This window comes from Saccopteryx bilineata, chromosome X (genome assembly GCF_036850765.1).
Source record: "Saccopteryx bilineata isolate mSacBil1 chromosome X, mSacBil1_pri_phased_curated, whole genome shotgun sequence".
NCBI lineage: Eukaryota > Metazoa > Chordata > Mammalia > Chiroptera > Emballonuridae > Saccopteryx > Saccopteryx bilineata.
In genome coordinates, this window is record NC_089502.1 from 142,068,220 (window position 1) to 142,091,643 (window position 23,424).

Consider the following 23,424-nt stretch of genomic DNA (forward strand, 5'->3'; position numbering starts at 1 on the left):
TACCATACAATTTCCCTCATGTATGAGAGTGCAAAAATAAAATGAAAAGAAAAAAGAGAGAGAGAAAACTCATGGAAAAGTACAGAGTATGAATAACAGTGGCAAGGAGGTGGGGGAAGGTACATGGGAGAATAAATGGTGACAGATGAAGACTTGAGTAGTGAACAACAATGCAATGTACAGATGATATGTTGTAGAGTTGTGCACTAGTGTCATCCCAATAAATTATTTCTTTTAATAATTATGTAATTCACTACAGATTCAGATAGAAGATCTACCCCCCCAAATAAACAAAGCTTACAATTCACTTTAAAAGTTTGACCTCAAAAAATCTCAGAGAGATGTCCTACTAATTCAACCAGTAAAATTAAACATGAAATATTACAAAAATGGCTTATTTAAAAAAAAAACTTTAGGTGTCCTATTACTATTTGCATTCTCACTTATTTTTAAATTGCCATTAAAAATGAAAACTGAGCCCTGGCCGGTTGGCTCAGTGGTAGAGCGTCGGCCTAGCGTGCGGAGGACCTGGGTTCGATTCCTGGCCAGGGCACACAGGAGAAGCACCCATTTGCTTCTCCACCCCTCTGCCGCGCTTTCCCTCTCTGTCTCTCTCTTTCCCTCCCGCAGCCAAGGCTCCATTGGAGCAAAGATGGCCCGGGCGCTGGGGATGGCTCCTTGGCCTCTGCCCCAGGCGCTAGAGTGGCTCTGGTCACAACATGGCGATGCCCAGGATGGGCAGAGCATCGCCCCCTGGTGGGCAGAGCCTCGCCCCTGGTGGGCGTGCCGGGTGGATCCCGGTCGGGCGCATGCGGGAGTCTGTCTGACTGTCTCTCCCTGTTTCCAGCTTCAGAAAAATGAAAAAAAAAAAAAATTAAAACTGAAAAACAGGTAAAAATTACTAAGGCTTGGATAAAACTGAGTTAACAGATAACATGATTTTTGTACAGCCACCTTTTTACAAAACACAGTAATTAAGAACTAGGGCTTTTAGTAAATCCTCTCTCCAAAAAAGAAATGTAATTTCTGAAAATTAAGATTGCTTCTAATATTTATCTTTAACATGACATTTTATACTTCAGCACTTCTAAATATTTTACACTTTACATATATTTTTTTCTCACTTTCCCTATATAAAGAAATAAGTTTTGGGATAATGTGTTTAGGGGAAGAAATGAGAAAGACGTCTGTCTTCAATACTGTCTTTTTCATCTGATTAAGTTATCCCACTTCCCCCTAAGTCTCTAGTGAAAATTCATTTTAATTTTTCAAGAAAAAATAGTGGCCACGGCTGGTTGGCTCAGCCACAGAGCGTCAATGGCTTGTAAAAGTCCCAGGTATGATTCCTGGTCAGGGCATGCAGGAGAAGCAACCATCTGCTTCTCCACCCCTGCCTCTCCCCCTCCCCCCCATCTCCTCTTCCCTCCCACTCTCTCATTCTTCTGCTCCTGCAGCCACAGCTCAAATGGTTCAAATGGTTTGAGCAAATTGGCCTCAGGTGATGAATTAGCTTAGTTACTGCGGAAGAGTGGCCCTAAATGGGCGCACATTGCCCCATATGAGGCTTGCCGGGTGGATCCCGGTTAGGGAGCATGCAGGAATTTGTCTCTCTTCCTCCCCACCTCCATCCACCTCTCACTTAATTAAAAAAGAGAGAGAATAAAAAAAGTGATATTTATTTCCACAGGAACTGCTTTTTGTCTAATTCAACTTCTTAAACACAAAAATCTTATTCTCAGTGTCCCTACTAAAGTATACGACTTCCTATCTGGTGTCCTTAAACTGCCTAAATCTGAAGATCAGATTGTTATTAATCAACCACTACTTATCCCAGGAATATAACAAATGTCTATTTAATTTCCTTCTCCCCAGATTTCCCACCTAATAACTCTAGTTACTGCTATAATCAGATCTCCTAAAAGAAAAATCCAGTCGGTCATTTTACTCACATGTTCCTCTCTTCTACCAATTAAAACAGAAATCACTCTAACAACTGCTCAAATTGTTTACTGCTTTTAGAGAATCCTTCCCCAAGAACCTTCACCCCATCAAAATACTGCACATGTCCTGTTTATGTAAGTCTTTGTTCCTTTATGCCTTAACTTCACTTTAAAAGACTACTTTTTGCCCTGGCCAGTGGCTCTGTGAATAGTGTCAGACAGGTGTATGGATGTCCCAGGTTCAATTACTGTTTAGGGAAAACAGGAGAAGAGACCATATGCTGCTCTCCCCCTCTATCTTCCCTTCCCACAGCCAGTCGCTGGGCTGTTTCCAGCATAGCCTCACGTGCTGAGGATAGCTCCACTGAAGTGCGTGAGTCTCAGAAGCTAAAATAAAATGGCTCAGTAATGAGCATCATCCCAGATGGGGTTGCCAGGTGGCTCCCAGTCAGGGCACATAGAAAAGTATGCCTCACTATCTCCTCTCCTCTCACCTTAAAAAAAAAAAAAGACTAGTTTTTGTAGACATAAGATCCTATTGAACACAATTCCTATCACCCAGAATTATCAATAAAGTTAATAAAATTTTTATTCAGATATTTCTGTACATTTATATAAATAAAATAACTGAATAAAAATAGATATAACTCATAAATAAAAATTAAAACATTTTTTAAAAAACAAATCCAACAAAACCAAATTCAATTACAGAGTTGATCATTCTGTCCCCTTGTACATTCTTCCAATTTCTGTTCCCACCTGTCATTTCATCACATTTGATTTGGAGAACCACATAACTACTTAATGCTTTACACCTGTATCCATGCAACTAAACCTAGACTAAGGGGGAGGGGGGGACCTACAATGTTAATATTCCCATTCTAAATGTGAGGGATTCTACCTCACATTTTTTCCTTAAAACTCCAACACCACCTATCCTATTAATCTTTTTCCCTGAGAACTGAAACATCATAAACGATAATTTGCTGTCTTTAGTGAATGTTTCCCAAACTAACTGTTCTCCTCCTATTCAAAATCCTATTCAATCCCTCTGCTTAAGCATTAAATACAATCTCTACCTTTCAAGAATTTTTTTACACCATCAGTTTATTCATCATCCTGTATATAAATATTATAGCAACAAAGTAGTTTTCTACCCTCTTTTAACAACAAAACCACCTTCTCTTGATTCCCTCATCTCCTGCAAACTATTGCTTCATCTCTCCAATTCTCATTCCAGTCTCTAAACTCTCATTAGGCTTTTGCCCGTAACTTCAACCATTCACCTTTACTAATGACCAATTTTCAGTACAAACTTAACTTGCCTAACAGCAGCAGTTCACATATATTCACTTTCCTCTTTAATTCATGTTCCTCACTTGGATTCTGTGACCCCAACCTTTTGGTTCCTTCCTATCACACTGGCCATGACTCCTCAGTTCTTTTTCAGGGTCTCTTTTCCCTACCATTTAAAGTGGTAAACCCTAGGGTTTAATCCTCAGTATTTTCCTTTATTTATTACTAATTATAAACCTACTTGAACATCGTCTCCATAAGGAAAAGAAACTTACTTGTTTTGTTAATGTACCTACCCCAAGAGCCTACAGCTTACATTTATGAACAAATAGAAACCATTTTAGCACTGTTTTGTTAAATGTTTAAGTCTGGATGTTCAAGTCAATGTCTATGAATGCAAATAAAGTAAATTTTAAAATAAATGCCCACTGACATAAAAATATTATAAACAAGAAGTTAGAATTGTACTTTAAAGTCATTATCTACTATATTCAGTTTTGAAAGATGAGAAGTCAACATGTTAAATTTTACTGATAATATTTTAAGCAGACAGACTCCTGCATGCTTCCCAACTGGGATCCACCCAGCAAGCCTCCTACAAGGTGATGCTCTGCTCATCTGGGGTGGTGCTCCACTGCTCAGTAACTGAGGTATTTCAGCGCCTGAGGTGAGCCACAGAGCCATCCTCAATGCCCAGGGCCAACTTGCTCTACCATTTAGCTGCAGGAGAAAAGAAAGAGAGAAAGAGAGAGAGAAGGGGGAGGGTTGGAGAAGTAGATGGTAGCTTCTCCTGTGTGCCCTGACTGGGAATCAAACCTGGGACTTCCAAATCCCAGGCCAAAGCTCTACCACTGAGCCAACCAGCCAGGGCCCTAAAATTCAAAAAATAATTTCATGTCATTTTACCACTTTATTCTTGTGTCCTTTCTGCTCTTCACTGTCTCTAATAATTACTATAGAATCTCTAAAATCCTGGATATCTGAAAATAATTTGTCCTTTTGACTCAAAAAATAATTTGGCTGAATATAAAATTGGTTACTGTTTCATCAGAATTTTTAATACATTACTGTACTATCTTACAACATTTTGTATTTGATGTGAGTTCCCATATTAAGTGTTTTTCATTAAAGTTCACCAAATAACTCTAATTATGACTTGTTTTATCAGTCTATTTCTTAAAAGAATTCTTAGGCCCTGGCTGGTTGGCTCAGCGGTAGAGCGTCGGCCTAGCGTGCGGAGGACCCGGGTTCGATTCCCGGCCAGGGCACACAGGAGAAGCGCCCATTTGCTTCTCCACCCCTCCGCCGCGCTTTCCTCTCTGTCTCTCTCTTCCCCTCCCGCAGCCAAGGCTCCATTGGAGCAAAGATGGCCCGGGCGCTGGGGATGGCTCTGTGGCCTCTGCCCCAGGCGCTAGAGTGGCTCTGGTCGCAACATGGCGATGCCCAGGATGGGCAGAGCATCGCCCCCTGGTGGGCAGAGCGTCGCCCCTGGTGGGCGTGCCGGGTGGATCCCGGTCGGGCGCATGCGGGAGTCTGTCTGACTGTCTCTCCCTGTTTCCAGCTTCAGAAAAATGAAAAAAAAAAAAAAAAAAAAAAAAAATTCTTAGATAAGTCATCAATCTTTTTAATACTGAAATAAAATTCACATACCATTGCATTTACACTTTTACAGTGTGTAAAGTACCATTCTATATTTTGTCAAAAATTTTCAGTTGTGCAACCCTCATCCCAACCTGTTTCCAAAATATGTCCATCCTCCCAGAAAGGTATCTCTATATTCTTTAGTTAACCCCTTTCCCTACCAATATCACAATTAGACAACCACTGGTCTATGTTTTTTTTATAGGTAATACTTATTCTAGACATTCCATGTATTTCTATCACTATCCAAGTTCATCCATAGTGCAGCAAGTCTGAGTGTTTCTTTATAAGGCCAAATAATATTGCATTGTAGGTAATACATTTTTTGATTTAGTGAAAGGGGAGGAGGCAGAGACAAACTCCCACATGCACCTCAACAGGGATCCACCTAGCAAACCCACTAGGGGCGATGCTCTGCCCATCTGGGGCCCTTGCTCCATTGCAACCGGAGCAATATTTTAGCACCAGAGACAGAGTCCATGGAGCTATCCCTCAGCATCAAGTCCCAACTCACTCCAGTTGAGCCATGTCTGCAGGAGGGAGGAGGAGGAGGATGAGGAAGAGGAAAAGAGGGAGAGAGGGGGAGAAAGAGAGACAGAGAGAGAGAGAGAAGGGGAGGGGTGGAGAAGCAGATGGGTGCTTCTCCTGTGTGCCCTGACTGGGAATTGAACCCAGGACACCCACACACCAGGCCAATGCTCTACTGCTGAGCACACTGGCCAGGGCCAGTGATATATTTTTAAAACTTATTTTACCAACTGATGGGCATAAGGGTTGTTTCTGGTTTGGGGCTATTAAAATAATTAATGTTGCTATAAATATTTGGGCAAAATCTATTCTGTAGATGTGTGTTTTCAATTCTTCTGGGTATATACTTAGGATAGTTGAATCAAATATAGTAATTCTATGTTTAACTTTTTGATGAATTGCCAGAATTTTTTAAACTGGCTATACAATTTTCTATTTCCAGAAATTTGAGTGTTATAGTGTCTCCCCATTTTTGCTATCATTATTTTCCATATTTTTAATTCCCATTTCAGTGTACAAGAAGTCATATCTCATTATAGTTTTGATTTACATTCTCCTATTAACTAATGATCTGTGCACTGTTCATATGCCTACTTTCCCTATTTAGAAAAATGTCTTATTTTGACCCATTTCTAAGTACATAATTTGCTTTTTATTTTTCAGTTTTCCTGCATGTGCTGCAACTGGGATCCATCTGGCAAGCCCCATCTGGGGTCAATGCTCTGCCCTTTGGAGGCCCTACTCGCAACTGCACTATTTTTAGTGCCTGGAGGGCAGGCTTCACACAGCCATCCTCAGCACCCCAGCAATACATTTGAACAAACTGAGCCATGGCTGTGGAATGGAAAGAGAGAAGGAGGACTGAAGAAGCAGATAGTCGCTTCTCCTTTGTGTCCTCACCGGGAATCAAATCCAGGACATCCACACGCCAGGTCAACATACTGCCACAGAGCCAACTGGCCAGGGCCAGTACAGTATCTAAAAATCCATTGCCTAATCCTATTTCATTCTAACTTATACATACGTTTTCCACTGAATTTTAGCCTGATATATTTCAGTCTTTAATCTACTTTTGAGTTAACTGTTTTGTCTTGAGGTAGTAAACAAACCAACTTCATTGTTTTACAGTGTACAACCAGTTATTCCAGTATTTGTTGACACATTTCCCCCATTGGTCTGTCTTGACACCTTGTGAAAAATCAATTCACCATATATGAATGGATTATTTTCTGGATTCTCAATGTCACTGAATATGTCCATCCTTATGTCAATACTGCAGATATGGATCACTGCAACTTTCTGTTTACCTGAGAATGTCTTATTTTCTCCATTTATTTAAGCTTTAATTGGATATGTAATTCTTGGTTACAGCCTTTTTTATTTTTCAATATACTGAATATATCAACTGTCTTCTCACCTCCTGTTACCGAATGAGAAAACACCTATTACTTTCTGAGGAAGGATCACTTTATGTGATCAGTCACTTCTGTGTGACTTGATGTCAAGATTTTCTCTGTCTTTTGACAATTTAAAGCAGGGGTCCGCAAACTACGGCCCGCGGGCCACATGCGGCCCCCTGAGGCCATTTATCCAGCCCTCGCAGCACTTCCAGAAGGGGCATCTCTTTCATTGGTGGTCAGTGAGAGGAACATAGTTCCCATTGAAATACTGGTCAGTTTGTTGATTTAAATTGACTTGTTCTTTATTTTAAATATTGTATTTGTTCCCGTTTTTTTACTTTAAAATAAGATATGTGCAGTGTATATGGGGATTTGTTCATAGTTTTTTTTTTTATAGTCCAGCCCTCCAACGGTCTGAGGGACAGTGAACTGGGACTATGTAAAAAGTTTGGGGACCCCTGATTTAAAGTCCACTGAACTTCTTAGCTAATATGCACAGATGCATACTGCTTGTCAAATTTGCAATAATTTTCAGAAAAAAATTATTACACTTTTTTTCCCCTTGAAATGTTCTTTTAGCCCATTTCCTTCTTTTCTCTCCTCCTGACAATATGTATGTTGGCATGCTTAACAGTGTTCTACATACCAATGCATCTACATCATTTTTCTTCATTGCTTTTCTCTCTTGTTGGACTGGTTAGTATTATTTGATGTATGTTCAACTTTCCTGATTCCTTCTTTTGTCTAATAAAATCTACTTTTTTGCTCTTCTAATAAAATTTTTTTTGTGACAGAGACAGGACAGACAGACAAGAAGGGAGAGAGATGAGAAGCATCACTTCTTCATGTGGTTCCTTAGTTGTTCATTGATTGCTTTCTCATATGTGCCTTAAACAGGGGGCTACAGCAGACTGAGTGACCCCTTGCTCAAGCCAGTGACCTTGTACTTAAGCTAGTGAGCCTTGCTCAAACCAGATGAGCCCACGCTCAAGCTGGCGACCTCAGGGTTTGGGACCTGGGTCCTCCGTGTCCCAGTCTCTATCCACTGCACCACCACGTAGTCAGACTCTTCTGATGAAATTTTGATTTTACATGGATAACTTGCAAGCCCATAATTTCTTTTTTCTTATTTTACTGAATTTCTTTTTCATTTATTGAGTTTAGACAGAGGAAGGTAAGAGAGGAAGGGAGAGAGACAGAGAATTTTGTTGTTTTGATTATGCATTCATTTGTTGATTCTCTATATGTACCCTGAACAGGGATCAAACCTACAACTTAGGTATATCAGGATGTCATTCTAACTAATTAACCTAACTGAGCCATGGTCAAGTCCACAACCTCTATTTGGTTATTTTTAAATTTCTTTTTATTGATATCCTTTAATTTTGAGACATCATTCCTTTAGTTCTTTAGGTATGGTTTCCTTTGGTTCTTGTGTCTTTGTATATCTCATAATTTAGCAATGCTTGAGGTCAGATTCTTCCATTCCCATGGTTTGGTATTGCTGCTTGTATCATAACTTTTATGAACTAATTCCATAAATCTGCTTATTAAATCTGTTTGTAGCCACTACAAATCTGATTAAGTGGTCAACTACTTGACTGAACTGAGATTTCCATACAACCAGTAATTCTTCCAATTTTGCACAGGAGCTCTGTGTGCATGCTGAAACATCTTTAACAAATAGCTAGGCAACTGATACCACACAGTGGCTTTACTTCCTGCTTGGTCAGAACTTCAAGGTTCATCAAACATGTGAGCTGAAGGCCTTGCCATGTTTCTCCCTGCCATAGACACAATATCTGCATTCTCATTTTCAAGAATCACAGCTTTTCATAACTCCCCATGGAGTTATCATTCCAAAGAGTTTCATTCCAAAGAGTTTCCTAAGCTTTACAGTACCTATTATTTGCCCTAACTATATCTACTGACTTAGTTAGCAGTGATGTTAAAAAATTATCTGGTGGTATTTGGGTTTTTTTTTTATGAGAAAATACTGTTCACTAATAAGCTGAGAATTTCCAAAGAAATATAGATAGCCTAATATATGGAGTCTTCCAAAATAACCATCAGTAAGGTCAAATAATGACAATTCTCTTGAAATGGGACTTGAAGGAGTTCTATTATTTTTCTGCCTTTGTAGTAGCTGCCAGGCTATTGATGTTTCTCAAGGGAAAAGAAAGATTTTGGTTTTTCTTTTTTTACAGAGACAGAGAGGGAGTTAAGGACAGGGATAGGCAGACAGGAACGGAATGATGAGAAGCATCAATCATTAGTTTTTCGTTGCGCATTGTGACACCTTATAGTTGTTCATTGATTGCTTTCTCATATGTGCCTTGATCGCGGGCCTTCAGCAGACTGAGTAACCCCTTGCTTGAGTCAGTGACCTTGGGTCCCAGCTGGTGAACTTTTGCTCAAACCAGATGAGCCCGTGCTTACGCTGGCAACCTCGGGATCTCGAACGTGGGTCCTCAGCATCCCAGTCCCACGCTCTATCTACTGCGCCACTGGTTGGTCAGGCAAAAGATGTTGTTTTTAAAGTTAACATATATTTTTGAGAGGAGTGCATGTAAATAGAGTGAGGAAAAGGCCACAAAACTCAATGCCAAAATTTCTTTTTTTTTTTTTTTTTGTATGTTTCCGAAGCCTAAAACGGGGAGAGACTCCCGCATGCGCCTGACCGGGATCCACCCGGCACGCCCACCAGGGGGCGATGCTCTGCCCACCAGGGGGCGATGCTCTGCCCCTCCGGGGCGTCGCTCTGCCGCGACCAGAGCCACTCTAGCGCCTAGGGCAGAGGCCACGGAGCCATCCCCAGCGCCTGGGCCATCTTTGCTCCAGTGGAGCCTCGGCTGCGGGAGGGGAAGAGAGAGACAGAGAGGAAGGAGAGGGGGAGGGGTGGAGAAGCAGATGGGTGCCTCTCCTGTGTGCCCTGGCCGGGAATCGAACCTGGGACCCCTTGCACGCCAGGCCGACGCTCTACCACTGAGCCAACCAGCCAGGGGCTCTTTTTCTTTTTAAATAAACTCCCAGTAATGCTGCTATAGTTTCCATGGCTCTTAAACCCATTTCTACGAGTGTTCTGATTTTGTTTATAGAGAGGATTTTTTGTTTGTTTTATTAACTGAGGGGAGAGAAGACAATGAGACAGAATCTCACAATTACCCCATCCAGGACCCACCTGGCAACCCGCCTGGTGCCAATGGTCAAATCTACTAAGCTATTTTAGCACCTGAAGCTGATGTTTGGACCAACCAAGTTATCCTCAGCACCTGGGGCCAACTGGCTGCAATAAGGGAGGAGAGAGAGAAAGGAAAGAGGGAGGGGGAGAAAAAGCAGAGTGTTCTCTCTGTTTGCCCTGACCAAGGATTGAACCCAGGATGTTCATGCACTGAGTTGACGCTCTATCCACTAAGCCTGCTGGCCAGGGCTGAGATTTTTAATAATTGTTACAGAAAATTTTCTCCCATACATTTATCATGTTAGCTGGTTTCTTGTTTTCTGCATATGGGTTTTATCTCCTGTTTCTCTCTTCTGTATCTTACCCATTTTCTCCAAAATCATGTTTACATTTCTTTTAACCATTTAATTTACAATTTTTCCTTTTCCTACTGAGAGGAGGGGACATAGAGAGACTCCCACATGCACCTCAACCGGGATCCACCCAGCAACACCCACCTGGGGCAATGCTCTAACCCATCTGGAGCCATGATCCCAAGGGAGCTCTTTTTTAGCACCTGAAACAGGTTTCGCAGAGACTCCATGGACTCATCTCAGTGCCCAGCTGATACACTCAAACCAATCTAACCATGGCTGCAGGAGAGAAAAAGAGAGAAAGAAAGAGAAGGGGAAGGGGGAGGGGTAGAGAAGCAGATAGTTGCTTCTTCTGTGTGCCCTGACTGAGAATCAAACACAGGACATCAATAGACCAGGCTGACATCTACCACTGATCCAACTGGCCAACACCAATTTGCAATTTTTAAAACCCAATCACAAGTGCCCTGATTATAGTCAGATTACTGTCGTTGCTACAACAGTAGGCCATCTGGTACCGGTCCGTAGAGAAAGAATAAATAACTTACATTATTTCCATTTTATTTATATTTAAGTCTTATATTTAAGTTTTATTTTTAAAAAATGACCAGATTCCCTCTGTTACATCCGTCTAAGACTCAATCTTGACACTTGTCTCAGTCACATGATACATTTATCTGGCCCACCCTAAAGGCCGGTCCGTGAAAATATTTTCTGACATTAAACCGGTCCGTGGCCCAAAAAAGGTTGGGGACCACTGCTCTAATAGTTTAACTTCAATCTCCTTTTACTGCTTTTATCTCCTGTGAACAGGTGTATCTGCTACAATATGGTCTAAATACTTTAGTCATAAAAAACACTGACAGTCTAATACACAAATGTATCTTCCTAAATTTCATCATAAAAAATTTAAAACCTGATCTCTGCTAAAATCTTCAATCTCCAGAAGTCTTTTCTTATTTATATTTAATGTTAAAATTCTAAAATTTTATTGTTTTACCAGTCAACTTACCTCCCCCCAACGCAACCAAAAAATCTAGAGGAACCTTAAGTAGCAAGTTATATACATAGCCAATAATTAGTTGTAGAAAAACATTAAAATTCAAAATATGTAAAATAACTATTTGACCATCAATATTCCAATAACTACTAGAAGCAACAAACAAACAAACAAAATGTATTTATCCTTTGCCTTTATGCATTAGATATGACAGTCTGGGCTTCATTTATTCATTCACTGAACCTCTTTTTATTGAATATTTATTGTAAACAAAATAATTAATTAGAAACTAAAAATAAATCAACTGATCAAAACACCTAAAGAGCCCTGCAAGAGGCATGCTATCCATAGAATGTTATAAAGTTAATATATTTGTTAATTCAATAAGTATTTCATACCAAATACATAGTTTGTCCACCTAAGTGGACAAGATGCATCAGATTCTCTCTTCTAAAGAAAAATATAATCAAGTTCACAGCAAAAGCAGCATCTAGACCAGGGGTCCCCAAACTACGGCCCGCGGGCCACATGCGGCCCCCTGAGGCCATTTATCCGGCCCCCTCCGCACTTCTGGAAGGGTACCTCTTTCATTGGTGGTCAGTGAGAGGAGCATAGTTCCCATTGAAATATTGATCAGTTTGTTGATTTAAATTTACTTGTTCTTTATTTTAAATATTGTATTTGTTCCTGTTTTGTTTTTTTACTTTAAAATAAGATATGTGCAGTGTGCATAGGAATTTGTTCATAGTTTTTTTTATAGTCCGGGCCTCCAACGGTCTGAGGGACAGTGAACTGGCCCCCTGTGTAAAAAATTTGGGGACCCCTGATCTAGACTATAGCAGTTAGGCTTTATCAATGAGCAGTAGTGTTCTGATACAATACACCACCACCATAAAATATAAACTGTTATCATTTTAAAAGAACAAGTTTACCAAGATGGACTCTGTAAATACTTTATAAAAAGCTGTATGTATAGATTTATAAAATTTCAAAGAAGCCCTGGCCGGTTGGCTCAGCGGTAGAGCGTTGGCCTAGCGTGCGGAGGACCCGGGTTCGATTCCCGGCCAGGGCACACAGGAGAAGCACCCATTTGCTTCTCCACCCCTCCACCGCGCTTTCCTCTCTGTCTCTCTCTTCCCCTCCCGCAGCCAAGGCTCCATTGGAGCAAAGATGGCCCGGGCGCTGGGGATGGCTATGTGGCCTCTGCCTCAGGCGCTAGAGTGGCTCTGGTCGCAACATGGCGATGCCCAGGATGGGCAGAGCATCGCCCCCTGGTGGGCAGAGCCTCGCCCCTGGTGGGCGTGCCGGGTGGATCTCGGTCAGGCGCATGCGGGAGTCTGTCTGACTGTCTCTCCCTGTTTCCAGCTTCAGAAAAATGAAAAAAAAAGAAAAAAAAATTTCAAAGAAAAGAAAATTGGCATGATTCTTTAATCTATATATGTTGAATAAAGAAACTGAAATGCTTCCATTTCTCATGAAAAGCATTAAAACTAACTCAGTAATAGCTTCTTGATTTTCTCTTTCATATATAAATAAATATTGGGTCATAAATTTCTTGGGGTTTTTTTTTTCCTTCTTTTCCAAGTGAGAAGAGGAGAGCTAGACAGACTCCCGCATGCACCCTGGGATCCACTCAGCAACCCCCGTCTGGGGCAGATACTCTGCCCATCAGGGGCCATGCTTGCAACCAAGCTATTTTTAGCACCTCAGATAGAGGTTCCACAGAGCCATCCTCAGCACCTGGGTAGATTTAAACCATTCAAGTAATGGCTGCAGGAAGGGGGAGGGCAGAAGAAAGAGAAAAAGGAGGCAGAGGGGTGGAGAAGCAGATGGTCATTTCTCTTGTGTGCCCTGACCAGGAAGCAAACCTGTGGTATCCACACACTGCGCCAAACCAACACTCTACCACTGAGCCAACCTGCCTGGATGATAATTTTCTATCAGACTCTACCTGCAAACCCTAAACAGGCTCTCTCCATTCTTCCTCTCCAAATAGGGTATTAAATTATAACACAGCAAGAAAAAGTATTTTCATAGAACAAGAGGATACTAATAAAATTGATATCTCTATATAAATTCATTTTATAAAATAAGTGTATTTCAGTTTATACTAAAATAGTATTAAAATTAAATCCTAAGTAGTTATAATAAATGCTCCCTTTTACTCTTTATTTAAAATAGATTATAAGCATTCAGTGAATAATTGTAAATTATTACTATGTTTAGTAATACTCAACACTTTATTTGGAACAAGCCTAACAGAGAAGAGATTCAATGAACATTTATTAAATTAGCAGAATCAGACTGACAGCTATAAAGCAACTTTAGTTAGATGTAGAAAATTATCATCATCACAATGCTGGGTCATGATGACATAATAAATCACTTAATAGGTATATAAATGCTGGCTCTCCAAACGAAAATGTCTGTAATAGGTTTGCTGTGCTATGTGCTCAAAGTCAGAAGGGGAAAGACTTGTATGTAGAGTTAATAGGAATACTCTGAACTCTTATCTATACTATAAAGCTTGATTCCAAAGAACTATTAATCACATGAACTGGTAATTTAGGATAATTAAGTTATTTAAACCAGGAGGTAAGTAATAGGACCAACTAAAAGCAAACTGGAATCCCACTGATGTAAAGAACATATCTAAAACTGGTTAGAAAGATCAGAGACAACTGTTGGTATATATTAACAGGACCACTAGAACATTTGTTACTTAAGCAAAATTCTAGCTATGTCTTTATTGATAATGACTTAAACACAGTCAAGAAATTCATCATCCTATAAGAAGCAGCAAACACAATATAAAACCACTGACATTAAATGTCTAATCAATCTAAAATAAATATAGATGTTTAAAGGCTTGTACATAGCTGCTTTATTTCAAGATTTTACGCTAATATAATTCCAAAGCCAATAGTGAATTGATGTTTTAAAATAAGATCACTATTTTGAAGGAAAAAGAGAAATTACTATGGAAAAAAGACAGTAGCTGCAAAATCAACTGAATTAATAAAGACAAAGATTTTTCTTTCAAGCTGAAATCCTTTCTAATTTCAGTGGTAGTCAGGTGACAGCCTAATCATATCTTTCATGATTTCTATTCTTTTCAGTCTGTTTCTAATGCATTAGTCCATTCTTACATAGTAATAACTCTTTACTTTGCACCATTTTACTTTTCTTAATTATGCATAATTAAATGACCCAAACCAAAACAACACTATACATTTATGAGACTTAATTTTATCTTATACTTAATTTATGAAAATATCACCCTAATGTGATAAGAAAAAAACTTTCAAAAATACCTTTGACAATCACTGTACCCCAAGACTTACAGGAAATCATAAGGTAGTCCTCACAGTTGTTTTTATCATCATCGTGCTGGTCCACAGGGATCCCGCTGGCATCTATGACAGCTTCAGAGGCACCATCTGTTACCAACACTTCTTTTGAAACTACATCAGTTGTCGGAGGATCAGTCACAATTTCTGCTTCTACTACACTACCATGAACGTGTTCAATATGTCCAATGTCAGACACATGTATAGATTCACTTGTCAAGACGTGTTCTGGCATAGACATTGAGGCTGAAGTAATGTCGGAAGCTAAAACATCATCTGGGACTGTGTAATGTGCTAAAGAATCTTCGGTTACATCTGAATAAAGCACTTGCTCAGGAATGATGACATTTTCAGATATATCTGCTTCTTCTAAGATATCTGAGCACTGAGCATCCTCAATAACAATATCCTCAATAACATCTTGAATTACAACTGAATCTGGGTCATCAGGAACAAAGTTATGTACAGTTATATCTGAATCCACAACATCTGAAACAAAAACAGTTTCTTGAACTTCCACAACAATTTGATCACCATCCATGTGGGTAACATCAGTTCCTTAAAAAAACAAAAATTAAAATGACAAATTTCAGGTAGGCATGCATGACTATCTAAAATGATGTAAATGTTGTTTAATTTGCACCAGGAAAAGAGGCTATATCTTCAGTTGTCTCAAACATTAAAAATAGGTTAAAGACAATAGGAGTCTTATTTCAGATTCATTTAAAAAAATAGAAATTTTAAGTAAAAACTGTATTTTACTCAACTCTAATTAATTAAGACGTAAAGAAGTAATAAAAAAGCAAAGATGATGGGATATAGAAAAGTGTTCATGAAAAAATTTTAGAAGAGCAATATAAGTTCCCAACTAAAATAAAATCTTAAAGGATAATAAAAATTAAGCAAGTAACACAAATTTAGAAACCACTGAACCGTTTTCCTTCAAATCTGATTTGTCCTTTTTATCATAACTCCTTCAACACATCAGTTTTCTTCCTTTCATCACTCTTAGATTCCTTTCCTTCTTTTTTCTTTCAGCCTTTATAATCTCACCATTCTATTGTATTATAATAGTATACCAGTATCCCCCACCTACAGCTGGAAATTTAGAAACTACTCTCTAGTTTTCGGTATAAGAGGATTGAGACATAAATTAAAAGAAAGATAGAAGGCCACCATTATGGAGGAAAGAGGAAAGGCACACGGTTAGTTAGATCTATGGATAGACAAAATAATAAAAGTACAATTGCTAAAAAGTGGTGGAAGATAGAACAGTTAGAACAGACCTGCCCCAATCTCAAGGATGATATATTCTGGTCCCAAACGCCAACCTCCCAGACAGTTCCTCATAATATAAGAAACCCTACTCTAGTCCAATCTTCAGTTAGGAATAAAGGTAGGGAGGTGAATTAATACGAGTCCAATGTGATTAAATGACTTCACAAAGATTACACAGTTGTTCGAACAGCACAGGGTGTTGTTCACTGTATAACTTGGAATAAATGAAATGAATGGAAACCAAAATAAGATATCCTTACCAAAAATATATGATAAAAACAAATCTGGTATCTTGGTTACTGATCTAGAGAAAAGAAACTTGGAAGCCTCACCTAAAAAGCTGCACAATGGCCTAGTGCTACTTGTGACCTGGAGTAGCTGAGTTTAAGCAGGTGCATAACTCAATCACTGTGTATCACTGGCCAGGCCATCAGAAAAACACAAGATTCTTCAATAATCAAACATGATCAACAAGGGCCAAAGAATAATAAAAGTTGTAGAAAGTTTTTAAAGTTAGTTAATATTCAGTTGCATTACATGTAGAATAGTCATAGAATGTTTTCTTTCATTTCTGTAGAACTACAAAATATTTTATGATCACATGTCTTCAGTGTCTATAATAATTCACATGAAGAAACAGATTATTTCAATCTCTATCTTAAAGATATATAAGTAAAAACATTTAGTGACAAAAGCACTAGTTAAAAAATCTAATAAATCAACAGTTTTGACAATTACCTGTTTTGTGACCTTGGGCAAGTCATTTAACCTCCTGAGTTTATTAGTCAGTAAAGTGAAGACAGTAATATCTGCCATGCATACCTCACCAAACTACTTTGATGATCAAATGGGAATTTACGGGTAGTGTTCTAAAAACTGTAATGAGAGGTTTCAGTATTATTAATATATTTTAAAACAAAGGCTTTGGCAGATTAAGTGACTTGCTCAAAGATGAACAAACACCAGAAGTGTGAACAAACAGATCTAAAATGCAAGTGTAGCCCACTTAGGCTTGCTTATGGCAAAATTAAGCTCGTTTAAGTACTTCTGAGTTTTCCTCCTTATAGTCTCTTTCTGAAGCACATTATTTCTTCACATGTTCAAGCAAAGAAAGAATTATAACTTTGCATTTGCCCTTATCAAACGTGAGTCAGTAAGATCATCCTACACACATACACCAACATATATACACACACAGGATTTAAAAAGCATAGTGATAACCTTATGTTTCTTGGTAAAAGTAACTATACTTTAATACAATCACAGAACACTCAATGAAAAAATCATTAAAATCGGAGTTTTAACTTATAAGAGTATGTAATAGTAAATAGTTCATTAAAAATCTAGTACCATCACTTCACAATATTATGTATATAGAATTATGGAACTCAATACTTTATTTTTCCCCATTCTTAGTAGTATATAAATTTCCATATGCACTGGGGAATGCAGCCAGATCCCAAATTCCTGATACAGAAGGTTGGAGAAGCTTTTTGAAAACAAGGTTATAAACGTGGAGGACCTTGGGTTTGCTTTTATTTCCCAGGCAACAGAAAATAGAGAAATGATACGATCCAAAATGTTATTTTAGATGAGTTTCGTGTGATTGATAAAAGAAAACAATAAAAGTAAGGAAAACAGTTTAATATTACAGATTAAGGTTCAGATAATACTGCCTGGGCAAGAAGGAAAAACTAGCATGAAGAATTGCAGAGTAAGAAGCCTCCCCAGCCCATCCACTCCATTACCCACCTTTGAAAATATCCATGCTCTAATCCAGGGGTTGGGAACCTCTTTGGCTGAGAGAGCCATGAACACCACATATTTTAAAATGTAATTCTGTGAGAGCCATACAATGACCTGTGTATGTTACGCATTATCCAATAAAAATGTAGTGTTGTCCTGGAGGACAGCTGTGATTGGCTCCAGCCACCCACAACCATGAACATGAGTGGTAGGAAATGAATGGATTGTAATACATGAGAATGTTTTATATTTTTAACATCTTTTTTTTTATTAAAAATTTGTCTGCGAGCCAGATGCAGCCATCAAAAGAGCCACATTTGGTTCGCGAGCCATAGGTTCCCGACCCCTGCCTTAATCACCAGAACTGTGAATATGTCACGCCATGAGGACTTTGCAGATATAGGTAAGATTATCATCCTTTAACAGAGTGATTATACTGGATAATATAGGTGGACTCAATTGTTCAAATGCTACACCATAAGGATGTTATTTTTGTTTAGTTTCCTATATGATGTTTCTGCTTTGCTTTTCAGCCTTATCACTGTTATTAAAGACTAGATTCCTATTTTAACAGTCTATACATGACAACCCTTAAAGCAGAGAACTTTCCCCACCTGGCATCTGAGTTGAATCAGTTTTAAGTTTAAGAGAGACTCAATTCACTATTTCAGAAAGCATGAGAAGGAACATAAAACAGAAGCAGCTGCAAGGAGCAATAAACGGAACTGCAGCTGACAACCAGAAAGAAAAGCAGACCCTGGCCTTACTAAGGAAATAAATTCAACAATTATCTGAATTAGCTTGGATTCAGATTAATACCCAGAGTCCCAGAAAGAAACACCACCTTCCTGACACCTTGAATTCAGCCATATAAAATTCAAAGGAGATCGCCCAGTTATGCCAGGATAGTATTCCAACCTAGTGAAACTGTGAGACTATAAATTTTGTTGTTTTAAACTGCTGACTTTAACTTTTGGTGCAGTAATAGAACTGAATACAGATTTTGGTACTAGAAATGAGAGTGCTAATGGACATATACCATATTTCTCCATGTAGAAGATGCTCCCGTGTATAAGACGCACCCTAATTTTTTGGGGAAAATGTATTACATAAAGTTATTGAACTCAAGTTTTATTCATCATAAAATTCATCCAACTTCTTATCACTGTCAAAACACATTTCCTGCTTTTTCGTGCTTGTTTTTGTGCTCATTATTGAAGACATAAAGGAGGACAAGCTAATGGATGGGAGCCTACAACCACAGTGTAAGTAAGACACTGCCAGTTTTTAGACCCCAAAATTTTTGAAATAGGGTGAATTTTATACATGGGGAAATACAGTACCTAAAAAATGTCAAGTGGCTTTGAAGGCGGATATTTCCATTAGTAGAAATATGAATGTCAACAACTCATGTCAGTGAGAAACTCAAACAAAATGAGCAAGGTAATGGAAACTTACATTGACTTACTAGAAAACTGAAGTTGTCATGTATAGACTGTTAAAATAGGAATCTAGTCTTTAATAACAGTGATAAGGCTGAAAAGCAAAGCAGAAACATCATATAGGAAACTAAACAAAAATAACATCCTTATGGTGTAGCAGGTGTCTTATCAAAACTGTACCCTGCAGTTATTTGGAAAGCATAAATTATAACAATAAATTAGGATACTTGGCTCAAAAGATTTTAGTAGAATATTAAAGACATAAGCCTGATTTCTTCTTGCTCTTCAAGTAAAATCCTACAAAAGGAAGTTAAACAGTAGGAAGAACTGATAAAAAGAAATGTTGCAGACCTTAACAATTAGGAAGTTCTCAGCCCTGGCTCGAACAGCCCATACAGAAGGCAAAAGGGGGGAGCAAAAACATTACACTTTGGGACATTTGTTGTCAGGAAAGAATGTTCTTGAATGATTTTTAACCAACAGTCTACCAGGAATTTCATGCTGATCTGCTAAAGAGTTAACCACCCCAATGTTGTACACCCAATGATTATAGACTCTAATATAATCTTCATACAACATTGGGGTGGTTAACTCTTTTTGTGGACTGGCACATTTCTGATGAACTGGCAATAATATACAGATTCGATACTGAAAAACACAGTTCTAAAGAAAAACCAGTTATGTGACTCTACAACTCTTCCCATATTTCTAAAAGATCAAAATATAATGTCCTTTGAAGCCATGAAGGGTGTACCTCATTTAATTAGGAAACATTAACCAAAGAAGCTTAAGAACATCGTCCCTCAGACATCTCAAAAGAAGTCAGAATGGGATTTTCTCTGAAAGATACATAAATGAGTGTGTCTAATAAACTAAATCCCTGTAACACAGCAGATAAACTAAATTCTCTAAAAATGTAAACCATCATAAACAATGATAAAACTTGGATTAAAAGGGGTAGAAATAATACAATATAAAGAAGACTGTTGGACTCCCAAATTCTAGGGAGGGCAGGAAAAAGTTTGATAAAAATTACACAGCTGCAAATACTTGCTAGCTTAGATGAAAAAACAGGATGATTTCGAGAGAGCCATGAACCATAAGGAATTATTCCCAGGGCTAAAACATAATGGAATGTTCCTGGCTGGCTTTCAGAAATTCTCTGGACTAGCAAAACAATTTAATCTTCCTTTTTACCCTTTTAAATCAGAATATTCAAAACTGTCCTGTTATTTCTTTAGGAAAATAATAACTTGTTTCTTTAGCTTTACAATAGGTTCATAGATAAAGAGGAATTAGTGCCTGAGTTATACTACTTAATTTCAGATAAGAATTTTAGATGTTGAATCTGAGAACCTCAGGCAAGTCTGAATGGATTTTACATTTGGGAAGGATATATATCTTGGATGCTTGGGGACCAAATACAGACAGCGGTAGACAAAATAATCCTTGAAAGATATCCAAAACCTAACTCTTAGATTTTATAAATACTCTATGTTATGTGACATGATAAAAGAAACCTACAACTGTAAAGAAGGTTATTGATGTAAGACAGGTAGATTATCTTTGGTGGGCTTGTAGTGGGAGTTAGGAAGATGTTATACAGGACTATTTAAAAAATTCAAAGAATGAGACAGACTCAACTCACTTTTGTCAAAGGGAACCACATGTAAAGCTTAAGAAGAAATATGAGCTGTCTCAAAAAGAAAAAAAAATGGCACTTTTTAGTAATGAAACAAGAATCTCCATCTTAGAACTTCAAGGAATTAAATCTGACCAAAAGTCTGAATGTAAAATTCCTTTGGAGGCTCCAGAAAGAAATGTAGCCATCAACACCTTGATTCTGACAGTGAAACTACAACATTTAGACCCACACCATATCTAGACTTCTGACCTACAAAACTGTAAGGTGACAAACTGGTGCTCAGGTTACTAAATTTGTAGCAATGTTTTATGGCAGTAGTAGAAAGTTTATAACAGAACTAAACAAGAAACACTTTCAGTGTCCTCACAGTGTTCTCTGGACTTAGTGGTGTAGCTGCAGAAGACAAAAATTACCAAAGAGAAATGTTAAGATTCCACTGTTCATGGTATTACTGGTTGTCAAGGTAACAAGGTACTTAAGTATGAATTAATATAAGATCTAGTAATTCATGCTCTAGCAATTCTATATTTTGGCAATGAAAAGTAGAACAACCCATAAAACAGATATACCTATTCCATCAAAAAATGAGTTTGGGTGTTGTGGCTGCAATTCAAGTTCATCTTCATCCATGGTCTTTGATTCTCATTAGTCACAGCTTCTAAACTAGGGAATAAAGTATACCAAACATTAATTTTTTAATGTTTAAAATGTCATCATATTTACATTTCTGAAATGCTCAAATTTCTTGATCAAAAACCTATCAATAGGAACATACTAATTTCCAGTAACATATCAAGTAGATTGATGATGGAAGTTTTTGTTTAATAACAGTATCACAATATTACTTACATAAAATAATAAATCTGAAGTGTTTAGCTTAATAATTTATAAATAAATTTTTATTGCTATCATTCAGATTAACATGAAGAACATTTCTTACACCCTAAAAGACTCCCAAAACACTCTTGCTTCCTCAGCAGCCCAATAACTCTATTAGGGTCAACTTTAATACCTTTTTAGCTTATTGGGATAGTATCACCAAGACTTCATTACATCTTTAAATTTAATGTAGATTGCAACTTCCTATGAATACATTACAAAATGGTAAAAATTCAAAATTCATAATAATGGTTAAACATCATGAGATTTCTGAATAGCTTACAATGAGCTCTCTTAACTGACCTGGGAATTGTAGAAATAACTCTCAAAGTATACATATTTATAGATTCTCCATGCCACAGCTGAACTGGTACCAGCTATAAAAAGATAAAAAACAACTTCATCTCTGAACACAACAAAATCAAAGTCCTGTCTATGAGATATCTGAAACCATTAGCAAGAGTTACAAACATACATGTTCTCCCCCTCTCTCAGTGAATAAAAATATAATAAACATGACAGCTGAATGTTATTTACCAAAATAGGCTAAGGCTAGCAGGAGAAACAGATATTTAAAAAAAATTACAATCCAAAGAACACAAAGACCCTAAATACATGTCTCAAAAGCAAGTAGATGGAAGAAGCAGAAAGGGAAAGTTTGACAGAAGACATAATCTATTTGAAGTATTGCACAAATCTCTTGATTGGCTTTCCTATATCTACTTTCTCACTTTTTTATTACCATATTTCCCCATGTATAAGACAATCCCATATATAAGACATACCTTAATTTTGGGGCCCGAAACTTGAAAATAAATGCATTACATAAGGTGTTGAACTCAAGTTTTATTCATCCTAAAATTTATAAAACTCTTCATCACTGTCAAAACTCCCATCCATTAGCTTGTCCTCATCTGTGTCTAATAACGAATCACTGTCTTCAACAGTGAGTGCAAAAACAAGCACAAAAAGCGGAAAATGCAAGTAAAAAAATCAATAGCCATTGTATAAGACACACCCAGTTTTTAGACCTTAAACTTTTTAGGAAAAGTACATCTTATACATGGGGAAATACATATGTTCAACAGTGCTATTCTACAGTGTGTCTGTAAGTCATGGTGCACTTTTGACCGGTCGCGGGAAAGCAACAAAAGACCATAGAAATGTGAAATCTGCATCAAATAAAAGAAAACTCTCCCAGTTTCACCTATTCAGTGCAGTTCGATGTGGGCTCACGCACAGATTTTTTAGGGCTCCTTAGGTAGCTATCTCGTATAGCCTCTATAGACTTGTCAATGACTGATGGCCTACCAGAACGGGGTTTCTCCACCAAACTGCTGGTTTCCTTCAACTGCTTATCCCACCGAGTAATGTTATTCCTATGAGGTGGCGCTTCGTTACAAACGCACCAATATTCACATTGCACTTTGGTCACGGATTTGAATTTAGTGAGCCACAGAACATACTGAACTTTCCTCTGTACCGTCCACATTTCCACTGGCATGGCTACGGGCTGCTCCATTGTATACACGGTGTGACATCATCATCTGTGCATGCGCACATGCTGCCACATCAGCCTACAGAAACTGGGAGGGTTTTCCTTTAATTTGGTGCAGATTTCACATTTCTCTCGTCTTTTGTTGCTTTCCTGTGACCGGTCAAAAGTGCACCGTGACTTTACAGACACACTGTATTTGATGCACCTTCTTAAATGTTGATCATTTTTGTTCACAGTATTCTTGTTA

The 23,424-nt window shown here is 38.1% G+C and overlaps 1 protein-coding gene across 4 annotated transcripts in view; it reads right to left on the bottom strand.

Annotated features, from left to right (window-relative positions):
• LOC136317431 (zinc finger X-chromosomal protein-like) overlaps positions 1–23,424 on the bottom strand; it is a 103,510-nt gene that overhangs the window by 11,178 nt on the left and 68,908 nt on the right. For 2 of the 4 annotated variants that reach the window (XM_066250122.1, XM_066250119.1), the window contains exons 1-3: positions 21,983–22,056; positions 21,370–21,463; positions 14,684–15,247 (exon numbers count right to left, since the gene is read on the bottom strand). In XM_066250122.1, coding sequence (XP_066106219.1) covers positions 14,684–15,247; positions 21,370–21,430 — 625 coding nt within the window. In that variant the 5' untranslated portion in view covers positions 21,431–21,463; positions 21,983–22,056. Of the gene's footprint in view, positions 1–14,683; positions 15,248–21,369; positions 21,464–21,982; positions 22,057–23,424 lie in introns of those variants that run through there. The other 2 variants (XM_066250120.1, XM_066250123.1) reach the window with 2 other exon arrangements.